An 18359-nucleotide genomic window follows, 5' to 3' on the forward strand; every position below is an offset into this window, starting at 1 on the left:
TGAGAGGCGTCTATTGGCAACCGCCGGCTGCCGAGATTTTTCTTAAAATCTGCCAAAATACCAGGCGAACAGAAATGCCCAGAAGGTCGACAAAAACTATTTTTGCGTCCGAAAAATGACGTAGTAAAAAGATGGTAGGGATCGTTTTGTCGTTTTGGAACGTCTTATCTCCGCGCGAAGTTATGTCGTTTTGGAACGTCATATCTCCGCGCGAAGCTATGTCGTTTTGGAACGTCATATCTCCGCGCGAAGTTATGTCGTTTTGGAACGTCATATCTCCGCGCGAAGTTATGTCGTTTTGGAACGTCATATCTCCGCGTGGAGTTATGTCGTTTTGGAACGTCATATCTCCGCGTGGAGTTATGTCGTTTTGGAACGTCATATCTCCGCGCGAAGTTATGTCGTTTTGGAACGTCAGATCTCCGCGGGAAGTTATGTCGTTTTGTAACGTCATATCTCCGCGCGAAGTTATGTCGGTTTGGAACGTCATATCTCCGCGGGGAGTTATGTCGTTTTAGAACGTCATATCTCCGCGCGAAGTTATGTCGTTTTGGAACGTCATATCTCCGCGCGAAGTTATGTCGTTTTGGAACGTCAGATCTCCGCGTGGAGTTAAGTCGTTTTGGAACGTCATATCTCCGCGCGAAGTTATGTCGTTTTGGAACGTCATATCTCCGCGCGAAGTTATGTCGTTTTGGAACGTCATATCTCCGCGTGGAGTTATGTCGTTTTGGAACGTCATATCTCCGCGCGAAGTTATGTCGTTTTGGAACGTCATATCTCCGCGCGAAGTTATGTCGTTTTGGAACGTCATATCTCCGCGCGAAGTTATGTCGTTTTGGAACGTCATATCTCCGCGCGAAGTTATGTCGTTTTGGAACGTCAGATCTCCGCGCGAAGTTATGTCGTTTTGGAACGTCAGATCTCCGCGTGGAGTTATGTCGTTTTGGAACGTCATATCTCCGCGTGGAGTTATGTCGTTTTGGAACGTCATATCTCCGCGCGAAGTTATGTCGTTTTGTAACGTCATATCTCCGCGCGAAGTTATGTCGTTTTGGAACGTCATATCTCCGCGCGAAGTTATGTCGTTTTGGAACGTCAGATCTCCGCGTGGAGTTATGTCGTTTTGGAACGTCATATCTCCGCGCGAAGTTATGTCGTTACGTAGTTAAAAGGGGCACCCTCATCTCCGGGCCAAACTTGCACTAAAATTTCACTCTTGTACCAGGCGAACAGAAATGCCCAGAAGGTCGATGAGTTCTTCGAATAAAAATTTTCGTTGCATAGCCTTAAGGGGCAGAAATGCAACTCAAATAAAATTAGTACTGTTAAGTAACAGATCTAATAACATGAGCGATGTAAGGTGGCTGTAAAACAACAGCTGAAGCTGCAGCTAATGTAAAAGGGGTCCTGAAAGACAAAGCATACATGTTTTTGGACCATTTCTGATCCTTTAGGTTTCCAAGGGCTATATCGATGGTATGGTATAACCAAGGATATGCTAGTCAACTAGAAACCACCCGTTAATGGGGTAACCTGTAAAAAGGAGCATACATATTTCTGGACCCTGTTCTAGCGCATATTGCTGGAACTCGGTCCTTTAGGTGTCCAGGACTGTATCCTTGATATGGAATAATCAAGGATATAAAGGTCAACTAGGTACCATGAATAGCGATCATTTCCTGATTATATCTTGTCTATGAGCGTGACAGACTTGGCTGAAAAGTACAAAAGAAAAATTCTTTAATTATAAATAGATCGGATATAATACGCCCGATTTTGGAAAGATATACATATTCGATTTCGTGAAAGCCTTAAAAATCGACAGAACATTACAAATTTTTATATTTTAGAGCTTACTAATAAGGCCACACTAACTCAGAATAAATTTGAGCAGATCCATGAAAACGGCGCTCAGACAAAAGAGAACGTGAGCGGGCAGGCGAGAACATGACTGTCAGCATTTATTGATTGGACCAATCAGCGATCAGCACCAAATTGAATCGTGAGCGCGTGAGCGTAGGCAGAAAAATGACAGCGAACACCCACACAAACAGGTGAGTGCATACCTCTGGCCCTGGCGCATCTCTGAGCATACACGTGTTTGTGTGTATATAATAGTTAATGCGGCGCATCGATTTCACTCGCATTTTGGTCGCTTGCTGATTTTCTGTGCGCCGGTTTTTTCTAAGTCACTCAAAATGTAGCACTTTGTTAATTTAGTCAATTTAAACATGTTTTTACTAGGAGCTGCTAATCCGGGGGTATCCGAAGGGCATAAGTTAGGAAAATGAGCTCACGCGAATTAAATATGATCGAACCGAATATATAAATGCAATAACCTCCACAGATTACGCGAATATCTTACATCAAGGAACCGTTTGAGTTTACTAAGCCACAACAACTATTGGCTTACGAAACGCCATCTTGGTCAATTAGCCAGTGTGGTAAAGTGCCAAGAAAAAAGTAGCTCTTGCACACTTCAATAGTTTAAGCATGTAAGCGTGCATTGCGACGACATATTTATGTACATATGTATATCTTATTGTTGCATCCGCCATAAACTATTAGCTTTCTGAAATATGAGGTCTTTACATTCTGTTTATCAAAACCGATCTTCGCTATAAACAAGGTTGGCAAGCGTTTCTTTTACTTTTCGCAGCTGCAATAAAAACATATTTGTCTCTTACCTTGTTCTTGTCATTCTAGGAGAATCGAAGAAATCGTACTGCGCCACATCTTTCATCTTAAAGCGTGTTATAAATGAAGGACCTGGTGCTTCTCATTAATTCTTGGCTAGTTTTCGCACAATCGCTAGAAAAACATTTACAACTCAACACTTACTATGAAATTTAATCAATTGTAAGTTATCTAAGCGTGTACCGAATGATTTATGAAAATGAATACTTTTAAATTTAAACTTTATGAATTCGATGTAAGATATGTATATTGGCACAGAGCAGAAATTGACCGCATGGTTGTATTACGCTTTTATGGTATTTTTTAGCTGTTTTCGCAATATTTGTTTGACATCGTTAAAAAATACTAAAGTTAAATTGTAACTGTCTTTCGATCGATACATAAAGCTTTTTACAATGTAATTATTATAAGAAAAAATTTGAAAATATATTGGTATAAGAAACGACCTACATGAACATTAATATTTGTCTTTTTCGCGAAAAAACTTTTCCTTTTGAAAGTATTTATGTGTATTAATATTTACTGCCACTCGCTCGACTTAGAGGGCAAAATACATTTTCATTTACATATATCATCCTGGGATTTATTTATCTACATTGAGCATGTGACCCACAGAGAATTGTAACTGACGGAAGTCATAAAATATAAATTGAAAAACGCATCGCTTACGACTCTGGATAGCGGCAATATGAATTGCTTTCGATCGACTCATGTGGGATCCATTCTTCGTACAAGGGCAAGCGATTCTTAAGAGCTTCAATTTCACGCAAAATTCGCATAACATTGCCGCCAACCAGCTTCTTTATAGCCGCATTGCCCCAAACCCGATCTCGAGCCAACTCGGCCAACAACAACGCATAGCTTTTGGGGGCTCCGCCCAGGCCAATGTGATCCACGCCAGCCACCTTTCGCACATAGTTAATAGCCAGTATCGCCTCGCGCACGCTGATCTGCCGATCACCACAGCGCTCCAGGTTTAGCAGTATCACTCCACCATTTTCTGGCAGAAGGCTGGAATGTTCAAAGTGGACTACAGATCACAGGGAAACAGCGAATTCTAGATTGAAAACTTACCTGAGTACATGATCCGGTATGGAGGCCACATTCGTGCCATTACACATGGAAAGCGGCGTGGCATTCATTAGCAGAACGGGCGCCTTCGCAGTGCGCAGAGCTATTATCATTGCCGTTTCGCTCAGCTGTGATATTTCAATCAACATGCCCAGGCGATTCATTTCGTAAAGCATTGTCTGAAACAAACCAAAAACTAAAACTTTAAACTCTTCTAGTCTCATTCAATGTCGTTGCACCCACCTTTCCGAACTCGTTAAGCGAATTGGTCACATTCTCCTCAATCAGATAATCGCGTCTCCGTATGGCTGCGGCAGCCCAAGGTGTTGTGCATTCCAGGCTGGTAATTGATACGAATCGAGCGCCCAGCAGATAGAGGGAGCGCAAAACCGCGAGACTGGTGCCCAGAGCATGACCACCACCGATGCCCATGAGGACGGCCACCTCGCCTCTGATGTGGGTCTGCTCCATTTCATCCGCGGACTCCACAATATGCATCGAATTCGTGGCAGCTGTGATGCGTTTCGCTTCATCGATGCCCTCGAGAACAAGTTGAACTGCGTCCAGATACTGGGCACCACAGTGAACAGCTATAGGCCAGAGCACGGCACCAATATGGTTTTGCCTTATGTCGGCCATGCCACTGCTGTTCAGCTTGACATCACTGGGTGGTTTCCAGGAGCCCTCAATGAGCGGCGATTCCGTCAGCAGACGTCGAATAAATGCCAAGCGTGCCTCCAGCAACGAGGAGGAGCGCAACTGAAGTGCAAGCGGAATGCCGCCGGCCATGGCAATGCACACTAAGACCAGGCAAACGCCCACCAGAATTTTGCGGCTACGCGAACGTCCAGGACGCTCAACGGACGACTCGCTGCACGAGTCCTTCTTGCAATTGTAGCTCGGTATGCCGCCATTGGAGCAATGCAGCTTTTCATTGCCACCACCAAACTTCGTGATCTCGGCTGGAAGCTCAATGTCCGCTATCTCGGTGAACACAAAACATTGCTGCTTGCAATGCGGCTGATGCTGATGCAGCGGATGCACCTCCATAAAGTCACGATTTGGCATTGCGTTCATTGCATCCTTTCTATTACAATGGATCAAATAATTTGCGAGCTTATTCCAAAACAAACAGCACCACCGCAACAATATTTTCAGGTTTTATTTGGGATGCTCTCTGAACTTCACTTTATTGATTTTCCTTCAATTCATTCGGATTCGCACACGCGCAGGTCCTGCGCACTGCAATCCTTCGTTTGTTTCGACCGTCTGGCAGCATTTCGACGACAATTTTAAAAACATTTCAAATCCGTAGAGAATACTTGACATTTTTTATGCGATTACAAGAAGTTCAGGAAGTCTTTTTAGTAATCGCCGAATTTTCTCCACAACAGAATGGAGAATATATGTAAGATCAAATATCTTATTTAGTTATTTAAATGTAAGAATTAGAAATTAGGCTTCAAATTAATTTTATGTACAACTTATGGAATAAAAAACTAACCTATGGCTTCCAATATTTGATTAGAGCTTTTTATGCGCTGCCAACACAATTTTCATGAGTGCGTGTGGCGGCAGCGTCTCCAGCACGCAGAGCAGCTGAATGTGGTTTGTGATGCAGTTGGAGGCCAATGCTATCTGCACAGCTTGAGCGAAGCGTTCCATGGATTTTATATATGCTGCGTCCTCTTCGGGAACAACCTTTGCCTCAGTCAGACGGGCACAGTACTTTTGCAATGATGTGACAATTTGAATAAGCTCTTGGGAGTGCAAGGATATGGTTGATTCGCCATTGTTGGCCGTTTTAAGTAGCGTGTGCAGTAATGATAAATGCAAGTTACTGTAAGCTTGCCGGTTGGATACCAACGGGGCAAGCACTACCCAACGCAACAAGCCGGCCAGCGGAGTAGCAAACGGCATGGCAATAGCGCCAGCAGGTAAAACAAGTGGCTGCTGCGGTGCCTGGCAGAGCAACGGATTCTCCGTGGTCCATTCTGTTATTGCATCGAGTAGGGCATCCGGCGGGGGTGTCAAAACACCACCGCGCTTCTCATTAAGATACAGATCGGCAACAGCAACCATAAAGTTAGCTGCGAAATGCGGACCCACCATGGGCAGATGTCGTAACTGTTCGGGAGTTTTGCGCGAGAACGAGATAAAATCGCTGACAATATTCTGTGCAACTTCTAGGCTTGGCGACGTTTTGCAGCCAACTTGTTGCATCCATGTGCCTGCCGAGGAGAGCAGTGGAGCCACCGAGCCCGAAACCGCAGTACTGATTAGTCTGGATAACAGCCTAGATCGCTGTGGCGTCAAGTGGCTGCCAAATAGCGAGAGGAATATCGCATTGCGTGTCGCATCCCGGCCTGGCCGCGAGAAGTATTCGATGAGCGCTAGAATCAATTGAAACTCCTGATAAATATTCATCTGACTTATGCCGAGCGTTTGCATTTTGCGCACGTCTCCATCCTTGGTGCGCTCCAGAAAAATGAACTCGGAAATTATTTGCATTGCCAAGTTCTGTTTATTTCGGCTAGCAATGAGGCCCTCTGCAACAAGAAAAACATAACTATAGGAAAATGGTATTAGGGAATTTAGTGTGAGCCAACCTAAACGGGAAAGTGCCTCAACTGCACACATTGGATATTCTAATTTTCGCAAGCTTATTTTACCATCGCCTACAGACGCCATTCCTGCGAAAATGTTTAAAAGCCGACTTCTTAAAAATTGTGTTCGCTTAGTTGCTTTTTACAGTTCAATGTCAATGTTAAATTTATCGCTGTTTCAAACAGCTGATTTTTATACATGCTCATTTATCGATAAGTATCGATACGTAACGCAAAGCGCGGGATTTTCAAACACTGCCACTCTTCGCTTTATGTATTTTATCTGTTTCAAATTATGAAATCAAATTGGAAAAAGACGGCAATATCGTTTATTTTGATCAATGGTAAGAGTTTCTTTTTCCTAATGAATTATTACCAATCAGTTAATGTTTCAAATTTAAATTACATATGTATGTAAATAGCGCTATCTTTATTGCATGTATTGATTATAAAATAAAATTGGGGTTAAAGGCCCTTTTCGTTATATCATTAATTTGGTTAAACGTTGTTAACAACAATCTGTAAACGTTGAAACAAAAGTCTTCTTAACGTGAGATGCGGCTACGGCCTTCAATCTATAAGTAATGAACAATTAAAATGTACCGGGGAGTCCGCATGCTCAATATTCCGATAAAATAGGATGCATACACAACATTACTGAAGGGATTCAGGCTGATTAATTAATTTGAACCAAAAGCAATGGAAATCGTTCGAAATATCGAGGGAGTAGACAAAGTAGTTAAAATGGCAATTATTTGCAAAATGCTTAACCACATTTTGAAACTTGATAAAAACTAAAAGCCAATCGACAATACATAGGCATGTAAATAAATATACATACATATGAGTATGAAGTTTTAAAATATAAAAAAACAAAACAAAAATACTATTGTTTCTTGAAAAGCTTTGAACAGTATCCATACATACGCGCATCGTGCGTCTGCAATTGTGTCCGATTATGTGTGAGACAATGTCAATGTACCTTATTTAAGTTTAATGCTAATTGTAAGTCATGCTGCTCATCCACATTGTTTTGGATAATGGCAGTCTTGTGTTTTCGCCGCCCCGGCAACAAATTGCAACTGGTTGCAGGGGCATGCGCACCACATTTAGATCGACATTGGGAGTTTACTTACAGCTAATTCAGAGTAATCACGTACCTATTTATGTGGATTAACGCATTAGAGGATATTGCATATACAAAAAAACAGAAACGGACGAAACTTAAACAGCGTATAATTGAAAGTTGATTGTGGCAAAAATTCGATTGCAATTGAAATGTATCCATGGCTATATATTCTGGCCTTTGAACAAGAAACCCCAATTTCATACTGCAATCCCCTACTGCGCAGTCACCACATAAATACAACGTTAAGCAAATTGCGGTTTTAGGTCATGTTCCACGAGGACGATGACGAACTGGATGAGCAATCATCACTCTCTGTCGTTGCACTGCTGCCCGTTGGTTTCGGTCCCCAAATGCGCACGGTGGCATCATCGCTAGCGCTGGCCAGTAGGGACGGATAGACTGGATTCCAGGACACGCAGTTAACCGTCTTGGTGTGACCGGCCAGCTTAGCCAGGGGCTCCTCGCGCTTCAAGTGCCAAATGTACACAACCTTGTCCTCGCTGCCGCTCGCCACAAAACTTTCGTTAACGCCGCCAAAGCAAGAATGAATCGCAAAATTGCTTTGCCTTATGCCCTGAAAACGTCGCACTAGACACTTATCCTCGATATCCCAAAGATGCAGGCCCTGATTGGAGACATTTAACAAGGCCAAGCGATCTGCCGAATTGATGCTAAACGTCATAATCGGATGCGGCTCCCGCAGTATATCAAAGTCAGAGCGTGGGTTATCAAAATTATAGCTGCAATTTGATACGGATCAAGAAACGAGGATGACATTGTTGCATATATTTCTACTCACCCTCTTATGCGATAGTGATTATCGGCCGCCAATATGGTTTTGTTATCAGCCCGAAAGGCGACGCTATTAACGCGCACGCCCTCCCAGGAGTCGATTAGAGTGCCGTTCAGATCGCACAGATAAAGCTGTCCCTTTTGACCACCGCAAACAAAATGATTGCCATCACGACTGAATGTGCCGCACGCCAGACTATCATCCGGGGATTGCGAGAACTTGACAACCAGCTTTCCATCGTCCACATTCCAGATGAATAGCTCGTGCGAGTCCTCGGTGCCGCCCACTAGAATAAGCTTTGAGTCCGGACTCCAGCTAACGAAGCTAACGTTTAACTGCGCCTGACCATCGAGCACACGGCGATGTTTGAGCGTCAACTTGTACGGATCTACATCCCAGATGATCACAGTGGAATCTTTGCTGCCCGTGGCCAGCTTGAGGCCGTCGGGCGAGAACTTACAGAACCAGACTTCGTCGCAGTGATCGGTTAGCACCTGTATTGTCTGCATGGGAAAGCCATCTGTGGTGCAACAATGATCGGTCAGCAGGGACACTGTCTGCAGATTTGTCTCCCAGGCCATATCGTGACAGGGGCAGTTCTGGCTCTGCAGCTCAACCGCCTGCTGAAGCAATGTGCGCAGCCGACGCGGCGACATCATCACCGATGGCGGCATAAATGTCTGCAGACGCTCCATCACAAGAGCACGCGATGCTATGCCCTTGCCATCCCATTTGGCGCGCTGGTAGAGGTCTTCATTGGTCGAACACATCATGTAAGAGGATAATTGATGCACACGCGATATGTTGTGCTGTAGTGGAGTCAGTTCGCTGCGCAGCACGTGCAGTGCGTCCAACGGATTGCCATCATCCAAATGCTCCAAGTACTTTTGTTCCAGCAATATGAACTTCATTTCTGTAATTGTGGATGATTTTCCATTATCGATCAATGGCTCCAAGTCCTGCAAATATCAAAATGGTAAATTACAAAATGATATTGATACACGTTTGATAAAATATTGATGGAACTTCAGGCAAACAGGCTGAAGGATGCATTTCCTCCTCCATAAAGACACCATGTCAAATTACGCTTCCCATACGTAGATCAGGTTTATTTCAAGTTAACTTTATCCACTATTGATATTGTTTTTTGGCTCTGCTCTTACCTTCAGATCTGCATCCGCTTTGCTCCAATCGCCCACTAGGACATGCTCCCTGAACTTTGTAGCCGAGGGATGCTCCAAGTAACAGTTCGATTCAACCATTAGAGTCTTCACCGACTTTTCGAGGCCAACGTCGTGCAGATATTGGCCAATGAGCCGTATAATCTCTTGATTCGAATTGTCCAAATGAATGCCGCTGTAGCCACTATTATTTTCCCGATTGTTTTCCCCGTCCACCGCACAATTGTTCGTGCTGCCATTATTGTTGGCCGCAAATCCATTGTGCTTTACATCGTGACCGTTTGTCGTATTATTGCTATGGCCGCTCGAGGGTTGGGCAACCTCATCGGCTGCGCCATCGCCACCTGCACTACCGCTGCCGCCGCCGCCGCCCTCTCGGGTAACATTGTCGCCGCTGGTTGGTAACTCCACAGCGGCGCCAGTACCGTCTGCAGAGCCGGCTGTGGATGATGACAAGGCTGTTGTATTCTGCATATTCATGCCAGAGCCGATGCTATTGTCGCTTTGCCTGTTGCTATTGCTATTGCTATTCTGTGAATGGGTGGTGTCCGTCATGGACGTTGTGGAATTGGGCTGCAATCTATTTGCGTCCGAATTAGTTTTGCGGCTCGGCTGCGAATCACTTCTTCGTTCAGAGGCACTCGGAGTTTGCTGTTGCGCTGCTCTGGACGTAGACGCTGCGTTCGAGTCTGCGGCAGAAACTGAATTGGATCCTCCGGAGCGACGTCCCTTTTTGCGCGGCGGCTGGTCCCCGGCTGAGGCACCAGTTGCAGCAGCCTTTTTGTTCTTTCTATCAATTTTGAGTACTTTTTAGGAACCGCACGGCAACAAGCAGCCACCACTCTTCGTCTGTCCACCCGGCACGTAATTATCCGTATCGGCCTTTTTATTACCTCAATCACCCTCCACTCTGAAGATCAGGATCTTGGGACCGTTGATAACAATGAGCTCCGATCCACTGCCGTGATATGACACTGTTAAAAGAAATGTTTTCTAATATTAAACAAGCTGTAATTATTAATCTTAATTAACATTTGCTACACAGATTTGATTGGCTACAAAGATGTCCGAGGATTCTTGACAATTGTAGAAGAATGCGTATGTATATATGTATATATTTTACTACGCAGCACGCTGAAGGTATTCTTATCTATTTGTGTTTTCAGTTCGAACAAAAGGAAATATGGTATCTATATTAATCTAATCTAACTCAATTAAATGTATCATGATCAGCAACAATCAAGTTATCAAAAACCCTTTGGTAGATAGCTATATACATATACATATACGTATATATATATATATACATATGTACGTATATACCAAACTCTAAAGTTGTATTTTTAATACAATCATTTACAGCATATTTTAGTATTTTATATAATTTTTGTATATTTAATAATAACACGCACACATGCACGTACATATATATAAATTGCACTTGTATTCGTATATCTGTGTCTACATCAATGATGTTCAAAAAATGTACCCCAATCGCATGAAAATTGGTGTACACACATACATGCATACATAGACATAGAGCATGCATTTCTACATGTGTGTAAAAATGCATTTACTACTTGTAATAATACTGGTTCGGGTATATAGAGCCCAACGGCAGCCCGAATGCAATCGGGTTTTAACACAGACACGAACCGAGCATTAGGTAAAGGCAAAGAGTGTGCCAGAAAGGGAACAATTGCATTCAAAACAAAAACAATGTGGAAACAAAGCTGCTGTTGGTGAACACCAATACACTTTCACGTTTAGTTTGCTCTTCCATGGCCGTGTCTGATGTAGTATATATGCATGTACATATGTATTTATTTACGCCATACTTGCAAAAAATGCATGTGTAAATTTTCACTTTTTGGCCACACTCGATTGTCACTACTTTATTATCAATAATATAACATACTAAATGACTGGTTTAATAGGTTTCAATTTCAACAACTTCCTACTCTTTGTGGCACACATACACCAACAGTGTGTGTAAAAACAAAAACGCACTGCCACACATGCATACATATTCAGATTACATATGTATGCATGTATATGTACGTACATAAATACAGCAAACTGCATACATATACAGCTTATCTTATTTCATATCTGCATTTCTCTTTTAACGTTCTGTGAGCAGACATTAGCATTAATTTTGTTTAGTTATTAGTTTTTTACTATGTAAGTATTGCCTTTCAGAATTCACGGTGTACTTCTTTTATGCACTTTCAACTAAAAACAACGACAAATGGTCACACAATAGCAAAAACGAAAAAAAAACGTCGTTTAAGTGTGCCCGTATAATCTAAAGGTCAGATACCAAATTGGTATTTTTAATATGCACCCAAATCCATTACGTCCTAGACAAAACCTTCTTATTTTGCCCATCTTCAAATTCGGATCGTCAAAAACAGTCCAACATTAAACACGGATAAATATTAATAAGGATTTAAGGTTACATATAATCTAGAATTGTCTTTCTAACTATATTTCACATAAAATGTGTATACCTAAGATCATTAACAAGATACATATTTAACGATTTATTAGCAATTACCGCATATACAAGCAAATAAATTTGAATTCATTCAAATTTGGCTCAATCAAACTGACTTCCTTCTATTCGCCAATATACTCGTAATAAAGAACTCTCCAGCTTTGTAGGAGCTTCGCACAAGTGGTCCACTGGCAGTGTAGAGAAAGCCAAGCTCGTTTCCTCGCACTTCCCAATGCTTGAATTTTTCAGGCGTCACATACTCGATAACCTTAAGGTGCCTCTTTGTGGGCTGCATATACTGGCCCAAGGTTAGACATTCGACGCCAGCCTCTCGCAAATCTAACATGGTCTGCTCAACTTCTGCATCCGTTTCGCCCAGGCCCAGCATTATGGAACTTTTGGTTATGAGATTTGGATTAAAGCCCTTGGCTTCGCGCAGTACTTGAAGTGTCTGTCTATAATGAGCGCGACGATCTCGTACGAATGGGGTCAGCTTCTCAACCGTTTCAATATTATGTGCATACACGTCGAGCCCGCAAGTTGCAATTGTCTTCACACACTCCAAATCTCCGCGGAAGTCGGGCACCAGGCACTCTACAAATATATTTGAGTTTCTGAAAAACAAACGGGTTGAGGCCCAGCATTTTAAAGGCTATTAAAAATCGATATTCAACTTTACTTACCGTGCCTTAATTTCACGTACCGTCTCTGCAATATGTTTGGAGCCACCATCCGGCAAGTCTGCAGGTAGAATCCATTAGGAATTGTTTTTAGTACTTGGAGAGTTGAAACATACCATCACGATCCACGGATGTTAAGACTATATAATCCAGGCCCCAAGACGAAATGGCCTTGGCGGTGTTCACAGGTTCGTTCACATCTAAGGGCGGAGGAATACGCGCCGTTTTCACCGAGCAGAATCGACAGCCTCGTGTGCAAGTGTCTCCCATGAGCTGTTGTAATCAATAGAAAGCGTAAGGCTATCAGCAAATGTCAGAGGTCATACCATAATTGTGGCTGTCTGTGTGCCATGCTCGCCGCCGCCCCAGCACTCGCCAATGTTCGGACATCGCGCCTCCTCGCACACAGTGGACAGCTTGAGGTCTCGCAGCTGGGATTTAATCTTAGCATAATTCTTGCCCATAGGAATTGTCGTTTTTAGCCATGGCGGCAGGCGCAAGGTTTGATTCTCTCCTTTTTCACGACGCAACTTGCCGTCGTAATTCTCCCAGTCATCTTTAATACCGTCCGAATTTTGTATAAAATCTTGAAAATTTGGACCTTTAGACAAACGTTCTCGGATTTCTTCCAACTTTTCGACTCGTGCTGATGCTGCTCGCTGCAAAATAAAGCAAACGTCACATTTCACAAATAGATTCCAAATGACAATATTATAATAGGTAAACTATTTTAAAACTACTTGCCACGAAAATAGTTGTCGGTGAATTGAGTTTTCGTAACATAATTATAATTTTTAACGTTTCTGCATATTATTTATTAAAATCTTACGAAATAAATATACGCTAAAGAGCTCACTGGCAATCGATTACTATCGATTAATTTGCGTCTATCGAACTGAACAGCTGGCACTGTATTTGCGGAATAGTCGGAATTGGAATAGTCAGATGCAAATACAATTTAGGTAAATACAATAAGTCCATTTAAAATTGTATTACTCTGTATCTTAGTAAACTAACAGAGCGGCCAAATTCAATCATTTTATCATATTTACGCCTGTATTTTTATTAAAATATCGTTAATAAATGTTCCCTTTATGTATCCTTTTTGACGAGTTTGGCGGCAAATTTAAATATCCATAACATAATTGGATTTAGACATAGTTATGTTTATATTATTGCTAGATCAGGCGTAAATTATTAAAAATGCTTTATTTGTATGTAATTATATACATATGTTAATAATGTAAATACATAAGTATGAATAAGCATATGTACGTAAACATGTACAAATATATTTGAATGATCTTATAATAGTTATATGAAGTGTATAAAAGCGCAAGGTAAATAAAAGAAAGTTCAGCCAATTAAAAACAAGAACTTGTGGACGGAAAATATATACTTTGGTTCAAACATGTGTGTATGTCAAGTGAACCAACATTTGGACATAAGATAGTTATGTAGACTCTATCGATGTAATGAACACTTAAATTTGGAATGTTTTACGGTGGGGTACAAGTAAACCCGTTATTGCTTAAAAGGATACAATTCTGTGTGTACAATTTGCGTATCGTAGTCGTTACTGGCCTAAAGTTATATTAAAATAAAGAACAATAAATTAACCAATATCTAATACATAAATTGGAATATGCATATGATCAAAAAACAAAGTTTTAACGCTACAGCTAAATTTCGTTGCATTACTGTGTCATTGTGCTTCATTGTGCCAATTTGTTTCATATTATTGATGAAGCTCAAATTGAATAGTTCTAAATAAGTCCTAGAAGCGATCCTTGGAAGTGGCGCTATACTCCAGTTCGTTGAGATTTTGTATCTCCTGCAGTTCCTGGAACTTTTCATGGTCACGAATGTGTGCGTAATTGGCCGAAAGACACATCAAATAGTGCACAAGACTGAGTATGACCAACAGCGTAGACAGCGTGGCCAGAATGAACATGACTTCGGCGTTCTCAACGCCGTCCTTGCAGAATGCCTTGATCTCATACTTTTCGCAGACCTTCATGTCCTCAAGCTTGGTGTTTGGCGGAAACATAAAATCTACAAGAGAGCGAAGTTTAATTTGTATGTATTTTTTTAATGTGCCTGAAGTGAGTATATGTTTCGCTTGTCGACTTACGAAATTGTGTCAAATCAATACAGCTTAAAGAGTGCTCCACACTTGAGCACATGTTCCAGAACATGGTGTAAATGAACGTAACTATGACCAAGAAGCATAAAATGAGCGTCCACACGAAGTTAAGCATATACGTAATGCCCATGAGCACGGCGCAGGAGATGCGACCGCCGACGCGTGATCGCCACGCGCGGTAAACTTTATAGCGTGTCGCACCCGTTGCTAGAAAGCCCACAAATAGAATCATAAATCCAAGAGCAGCCATGCCAGCGGCAATTATGACAAATATCATCTGCACAGCCTCGATCCTGAAATACGTATGAATGTTATATTAAAGAAACATTTATTCAACTAACGCACAAGACTCACCATATGAGACGCAGGTGAAACACCTGATCCATCATAATAACCGTCAGCGAAGCACCTCGATACATTGTGCCGCAGAAGATGCCAACGCCGAGCAGGCACATAAGTGTCGCTATGAGCGTTGCATAGGGTATGCGTGCCATACATGACTGACAACACTCGGCTGAAAGGATGGACAATCATTAAAATGAATTTTAAAAAAAATTAATACATATAGAATTATTTTGAAAATTTTAATGAGTTTTATAGTATTTATGTGATCAGAAGTAGTTAAAAAATATTTTAGTTTTCAATTTCGGATCAATGGCAAACTCTTGTTTAAAGAAACAAATATATTACGAACTATAAACATATCAGTTACGCATATTTTTGTAACAGAGTGACGAAGGTGCAAACATACATATGTACATAACATAACACATATATGTATTCATGTATGTACATACACACAAATACAAAGACAAGATAAGAACAAGGTACTGTGATAAAGCGCACGAATCAGAATGTGGACAAATACGAACAATTGTGAGTGAGCCGTTAGGTGCTTTGTAATAAATGTACATATAGATTCACTGTCGTCCTACCTTCGCCACCGCGTTCAGTGTACCTATCCAAGGAGCGGTCCGACTGGTATGCGCTGTGCCGCCGATTCTGATAGGGATTATTATTGTAGGCGCGTGTTAGCACACCGCCATCATCTTCAAAGTTGGTTTCGAGCAGAATCTCTTCGCGTGGATCTCGTATGCGATCGCGATTATTGTTATTCCCTTTACCGGACATATTGCACAGCGGAATATCTATTGAATCGAAGCCTTTTTAGTGGGTACACTTGATATGAACAGCTGCCGAAAATGAACAATGTTTAACGCTCTCTACGCGCGCACTGCATGTTTTTTCAACGAAACTTGCACAAAATCTGAATCACACTCACTTTTCGACGTCACTGAAAACAGTCAGACTGAAGCTTTGCTCCTAGCCTGCGTATGCTACTACTTGTATGTATCTAGTGAGCCCTTCTCACTGAGCGTTAATCGAGATAGCAGCTAGTTCATTTCGACTCCAATTTTGTTCTCATGCTCGTGCTCGCAGCTGACCGCCTCTGTGTGAGAACGAATTTCGTTTTCGTGCTGAGCAAATTATCACTGGTTGTTGTTGCAACTGAGGTGCGGTTGGAGCCAGTTTGTTTGCTCAGCGAGCACCAAGAACCGTTTATCTCACACACGCACACTTTATCAATTTCTCTCTCTGTTCACATTATGGAGAGCAACAGCGCTGTTGTCCAACTGCTATTGGCAATGGTCATTCGAACTCGAAAACATTACAGTCTCTTCTTATTCAATTGAAGTAGTTAATTAAGAGGTCACGTACACTAAATGACACACATACATACACATATGTACACGTGCATATGTAATATGCAATTGGAAAGAATGAAGCTGATCTAGAGATCAGATGAGCACTGACTGTAAAAAATACTTAATGCTTCAAAACATCTTTAACTTCCAAGATACGAGATGGATTATAGTTTAACGCATTTCAATATTTAACAAACTTAGCGACTCAAACAATAATGGGTTTAAAATAGTTTTTAAATAAATAAATTCAATGTAATCACAGTTTTAATAGGAAGACCAAGGTGGAAGTTGCAAGTATATTAAAACTTTTCACATAGAAGTGATTGTTTCTCAGTTGCATAGGGGGGGGACATCAAATACTAAAGGAGCTGAGGACTTTAAAATTCAGAATTGTGGATTCATAGTTACTTAAATTGCTTAATATAGATTTTAACCTCGGCTATGAGCATAATTTTGTGACTATAACAGAGACTTAGAACAAATGATCAAAAAAATGTTAACTTTTGCAAAACTTTTCCCAGTTTTATAGTTTGAAACGTTAAGAAGTTTTACAGGAGAGTGCCATATTAAAGCTCTACGAATCTGCCAAATCGAATGATCTGTGTGCACTCAGAAATGTTAACAAACAAATTATTCCATGTAAGGGATAAAATGAACCAAAAGTGTGTACACACATACATTCAATTATGTATATGCATATGTAAGAGTACAAAATACGGGATATTGCCAGGGCGAGCAGTCTTATTGAAAGCTTGCATACCTTAATCAAGATGCTAACGGAATTATGTCAATTATTACTTAAAAAATGTTTAAAAATTAAAAGTCAAATAAAACTTACGCATTTTGTATGATTATTTTTTTTTTAAATAAAATCAAGAAATATCTATATATTTCACAAGCAGTTTTATGGTATTAAGCAGGAGTGCGCGGGCTTGGTACAATGTTGTTTACGGTTATTTTGTTTACATGTATACGAACATGGTGACTTTAAGTATGTGTGTGTTTGTGTGTGGCTGAATGAATGTGTATGGAGGTGTTTGTACGCACGAACGCAATCAACTCAAACCAGTTTCTGAGCTGTGGGCCAGACTGTGCGCGACTTAACAAAAAGAGGCTTGCCAATCACTAAATAATAATTTGGTTTTATATGTTGCAATTCGTATATGTTCATTCATTTGAATTTTAATATCGACTTTGCTAATTTCCGCGCACACATTTAATAACTGTGCTCGTAAGCTCAGAAATAAAATAAAATAAACTTAAACCAAACTGTTCAGCACTGACAAAAACACTAAACTCGTTTGTATCTACCAAAAATACTAGTGATGTTAAAGCTATATCGATTTTTTTTAGATCTATATCGATAGTTATGCGTACTTATAACTGGCGATATTTTTAAACTAGTGAGCACGTAATTTTGTACGTTTCGTTACAAATGAGTGAAATAAACAATGCATATTAATTATATTATTGAAAATATAGATGCTCTTAGATTTACAGTTTTAGTAGCATGGAGGTTTGTTTTTGTATAGGATCGTAGATAAAACATTTGAAATAGATATACATTTAAGCTCGCCTTTCTATGCGATTTTCATAAATTTTGATTCAGATGTCAATTTAGTTCTATTTTACACTATTTTCATATGAAATTTAACTTTACTTTTTATTAGATGTAGTGAACTCTTAGAAATTAATTAATTTTGAAATTTCCTAACGTCAAATTACAAAAAACAATCGATTCTATTTAAAATATGTTGTTTACATATTGCAAAATCTGTTGTTATATATATACATAGGTCTCCGTCTCGGACGGAAACTGAAAAGGAAAGCAAAGTTTGTACCAATTT

At 40.9% G+C, this 18359-nt stretch overlaps 5 protein-coding genes across 8 annotated transcripts; all 5 read right to left on the reverse strand.

The window, feature by feature from the left end:
- Positions 1-3200: 3200 nt before the first annotated feature.
- Positions 3201-4848, reverse strand: LOC6624673 (dipeptidase 3). The gene is made up of 3 exons (XM_002047574.4): positions 4015-4848; positions 3775-3950; positions 3201-3711 (listed from the first exon to the last, which is right to left on the reverse strand). Exons 1-3 carry the CDS (start codon positions 4846-4848, stop codon positions 3366-3368), a joined length of 1356 nt encoding a protein of 451 aa, XP_002047610.2. The 3' UTR covers positions 3201-3365.
- Positions 4849-4915: 67 nt separating this feature from the next.
- Positions 4916-6541, reverse strand: LOC6624456 (integrator complex subunit 15). 2 transcript variants are annotated; one of them, XM_070208586.1, is made up of 3 exons: positions 6381-6541; positions 5276-6320; positions 4916-5193 (listed from the first exon to the last, which is right to left on the reverse strand). In XM_070208586.1, the coding sequence occupies exons 1-2, from the start codon at positions 6460-6462 to the stop codon at positions 5296-5298; spliced, it is 1107 nt and encodes a 368-aa protein (XP_070064687.1). In that variant the 5' UTR covers positions 6463-6541; the 3' UTR covers positions 4916-5193; positions 5276-5295. The 2 variants fall into 2 exon arrangements, with proteins under 2 accessions (XP_070064687.1, XP_002047611.1); XM_002047575.4 differs by having other exon boundaries at positions 4916-6320.
- A 247-nt stretch (positions 6542-6788) lies between these two features.
- LOC6624632 (WD repeat-containing protein 26 homolog) lies at positions 6789-11766 on the reverse strand. Of its 2 annotated transcripts, none has more exons than XM_070208583.1 (4): positions 11676-11766; positions 9463-10454; positions 8306-9258; positions 6789-8246 (listed from the first exon to the last, which is right to left on the reverse strand). In XM_070208583.1, exons 2-4 carry the CDS (start codon positions 10033-10035, stop codon positions 7766-7768), a joined length of 2007 nt encoding a protein of 668 aa, XP_070064684.1. In that variant the 5' UTR covers positions 10036-10454; positions 11676-11766; the 3' UTR covers positions 6789-7765. The 2 variants fall into 2 exon arrangements, with proteins under 2 accessions (XP_070064684.1, XP_002047612.2); XM_002047576.4 differs by having other exon boundaries at positions 11546-11741.
- Positions 11767-12013: 247 nt separating this feature from the next.
- Las (lipoyl synthase, mitochondrial) lies at positions 12014-13557 on the reverse strand. The gene is made up of 5 exons (XM_002047577.4): positions 13405-13557; positions 12987-13319; positions 12777-12933; positions 12664-12721; positions 12014-12594 (listed from the first exon to the last, which is right to left on the reverse strand). Exons 1-5 carry the CDS (start codon positions 13441-13443, stop codon positions 12087-12089), a joined length of 1095 nt encoding a protein of 364 aa, XP_002047613.2. The 5' UTR covers positions 13444-13557; the 3' UTR covers positions 12014-12086.
- Positions 13558-14214: 657 nt separating this feature from the next.
- M6 (neuronal membrane glycoprotein M6) lies at positions 14215-17800 on the reverse strand. 2 transcript variants are annotated; one of them, XM_015175139.3, is made up of 4 exons: positions 17351-17800; positions 15161-15320; positions 14795-15099; positions 14215-14715 (listed from the first exon to the last, which is right to left on the reverse strand). In XM_015175139.3, exons 1-4 carry the CDS (start codon positions 17352-17354, stop codon positions 14438-14440), a joined length of 747 nt encoding a protein of 248 aa, XP_015030625.1. In that variant the 5' UTR covers positions 17355-17800; the 3' UTR covers positions 14215-14437. The 2 variants fall into 2 exon arrangements, with proteins under 2 accessions (XP_015030625.1, XP_002047614.1); XM_002047578.4 differs by lacking the exon at positions 17351-17800 and adding an exon at positions 15742-16326.
- Between the last annotated feature and the right edge of the window lie 559 nt (positions 17801-18359).

This window comes from Drosophila virilis, chromosome 3, assembly GCF_030788295.1.
Source record: "Drosophila virilis strain 15010-1051.87 chromosome 3, Dvir_AGI_RSII-ME, whole genome shotgun sequence".
NCBI classification, from domain to species: domain Eukaryota; kingdom Metazoa; phylum Arthropoda; class Insecta; order Diptera; family Drosophilidae; genus Drosophila; species Drosophila virilis.

What these genes read in the sequence shown, in the direction of transcription:
- LOC6624673 (XM_002047574.4), bottom strand. Translation starts at nt 4,848, where the DNA reads ATGAACGCAATGCCAAATCGTGACTTTATGGAGGTGCATCCGCTGCAT. An exon ending in CGCTTAACGAGTTCGGAAAG is followed by an intron (nt 3,951 to 4,014) that starts GTGGGTGCAACG and finishes GGTTTGTTTCAG; the next exon opens with ACAATGCTTTACGAAATGAA. An exon ending in ATACCGGATCATGTACTCAG is followed by an intron (nt 3,712 to 3,774) that starts GTAAGTTTTCAA and finishes TGAACATTCCAG; the next exon opens with CCTTCTGCCAGAAAATGGTG.
- LOC6624456 (XM_070208586.1), bottom strand. Translation starts at nt 6,462, where the DNA reads ATGGCGTCTGTAGGCGATGGTAAAATAAGCTTGCGAAAATTAGAATAT. An exon ending in TGAGGCACTTTCCCGTTTAG is followed by an intron (nt 6,321 to 6,380) that starts GTTGGCTCACAC and finishes TTCTTGTTGCAG; the next exon opens with AGGGCCTCATTGCTAGCCGA.
- M6 (XM_002047578.4), bottom strand. Translation starts at nt 15,937, where the DNA reads ATGTCCGGTAAAGGGAATAACAATAATCGCGATCGCATACGAGATCCA. An exon ending in CACTGAACGCGGTGGCGAAG is followed by an intron (nt 15,321 to 15,741) that starts GTAGGACGACAG and finishes CCATCCTTTCAG; the next exon opens with CCGAGTGTTGTCAGTCATGT. An exon ending in TATTGATTTGACACAATTTC is followed by an intron (nt 14,716 to 14,794) that starts GTAAGTCGACAA and finishes GCTCTCTTGTAG; the next exon opens with ATTTTATGTTTCCGCCAAAC.
- LOC6624632 (XM_070208583.1), bottom strand. Translation starts at nt 10,035, where the DNA reads ATGACGGACACCACCCATTCACAGAATAGCAATAGCAATAGCAACAGG. An exon ending in AAGCGGATGCAGATCTGAAG is followed by an intron (nt 9,259 to 9,462) that starts GTAAGAGCAGAG and finishes TGATATTTGCAG; the next exon opens with GACTTGGAGCCATTGATCGA. An exon ending in AATCACTATCGCATAAGAGG is followed by an intron (nt 8,247 to 8,305) that starts GTGAGTAGAAAT and finishes ATCAAATTGCAG; the next exon opens with CTATAATTTTGATAACCCAC.
- Las (XM_002047577.4), bottom strand. Translation starts at nt 13,443, where the DNA reads ATGTTACGAAAACTCAATTCACCGACAACTATTTTCGTG. An exon ending in CACAGACAGCCACAATTATG is followed by an intron (nt 12,934 to 12,986) that starts GTATGACCTCTG and finishes TGATTACAACAG; the next exon opens with CTCATGGGAGACACTTGCAC. An exon ending in GTACGTGAAATTAAGGCACG is followed by an intron (nt 12,595 to 12,663) that starts GTAAGTAAAGTT and finishes TTTGTTTTTCAG; the next exon opens with AAACTCAAATATATTTGTAG.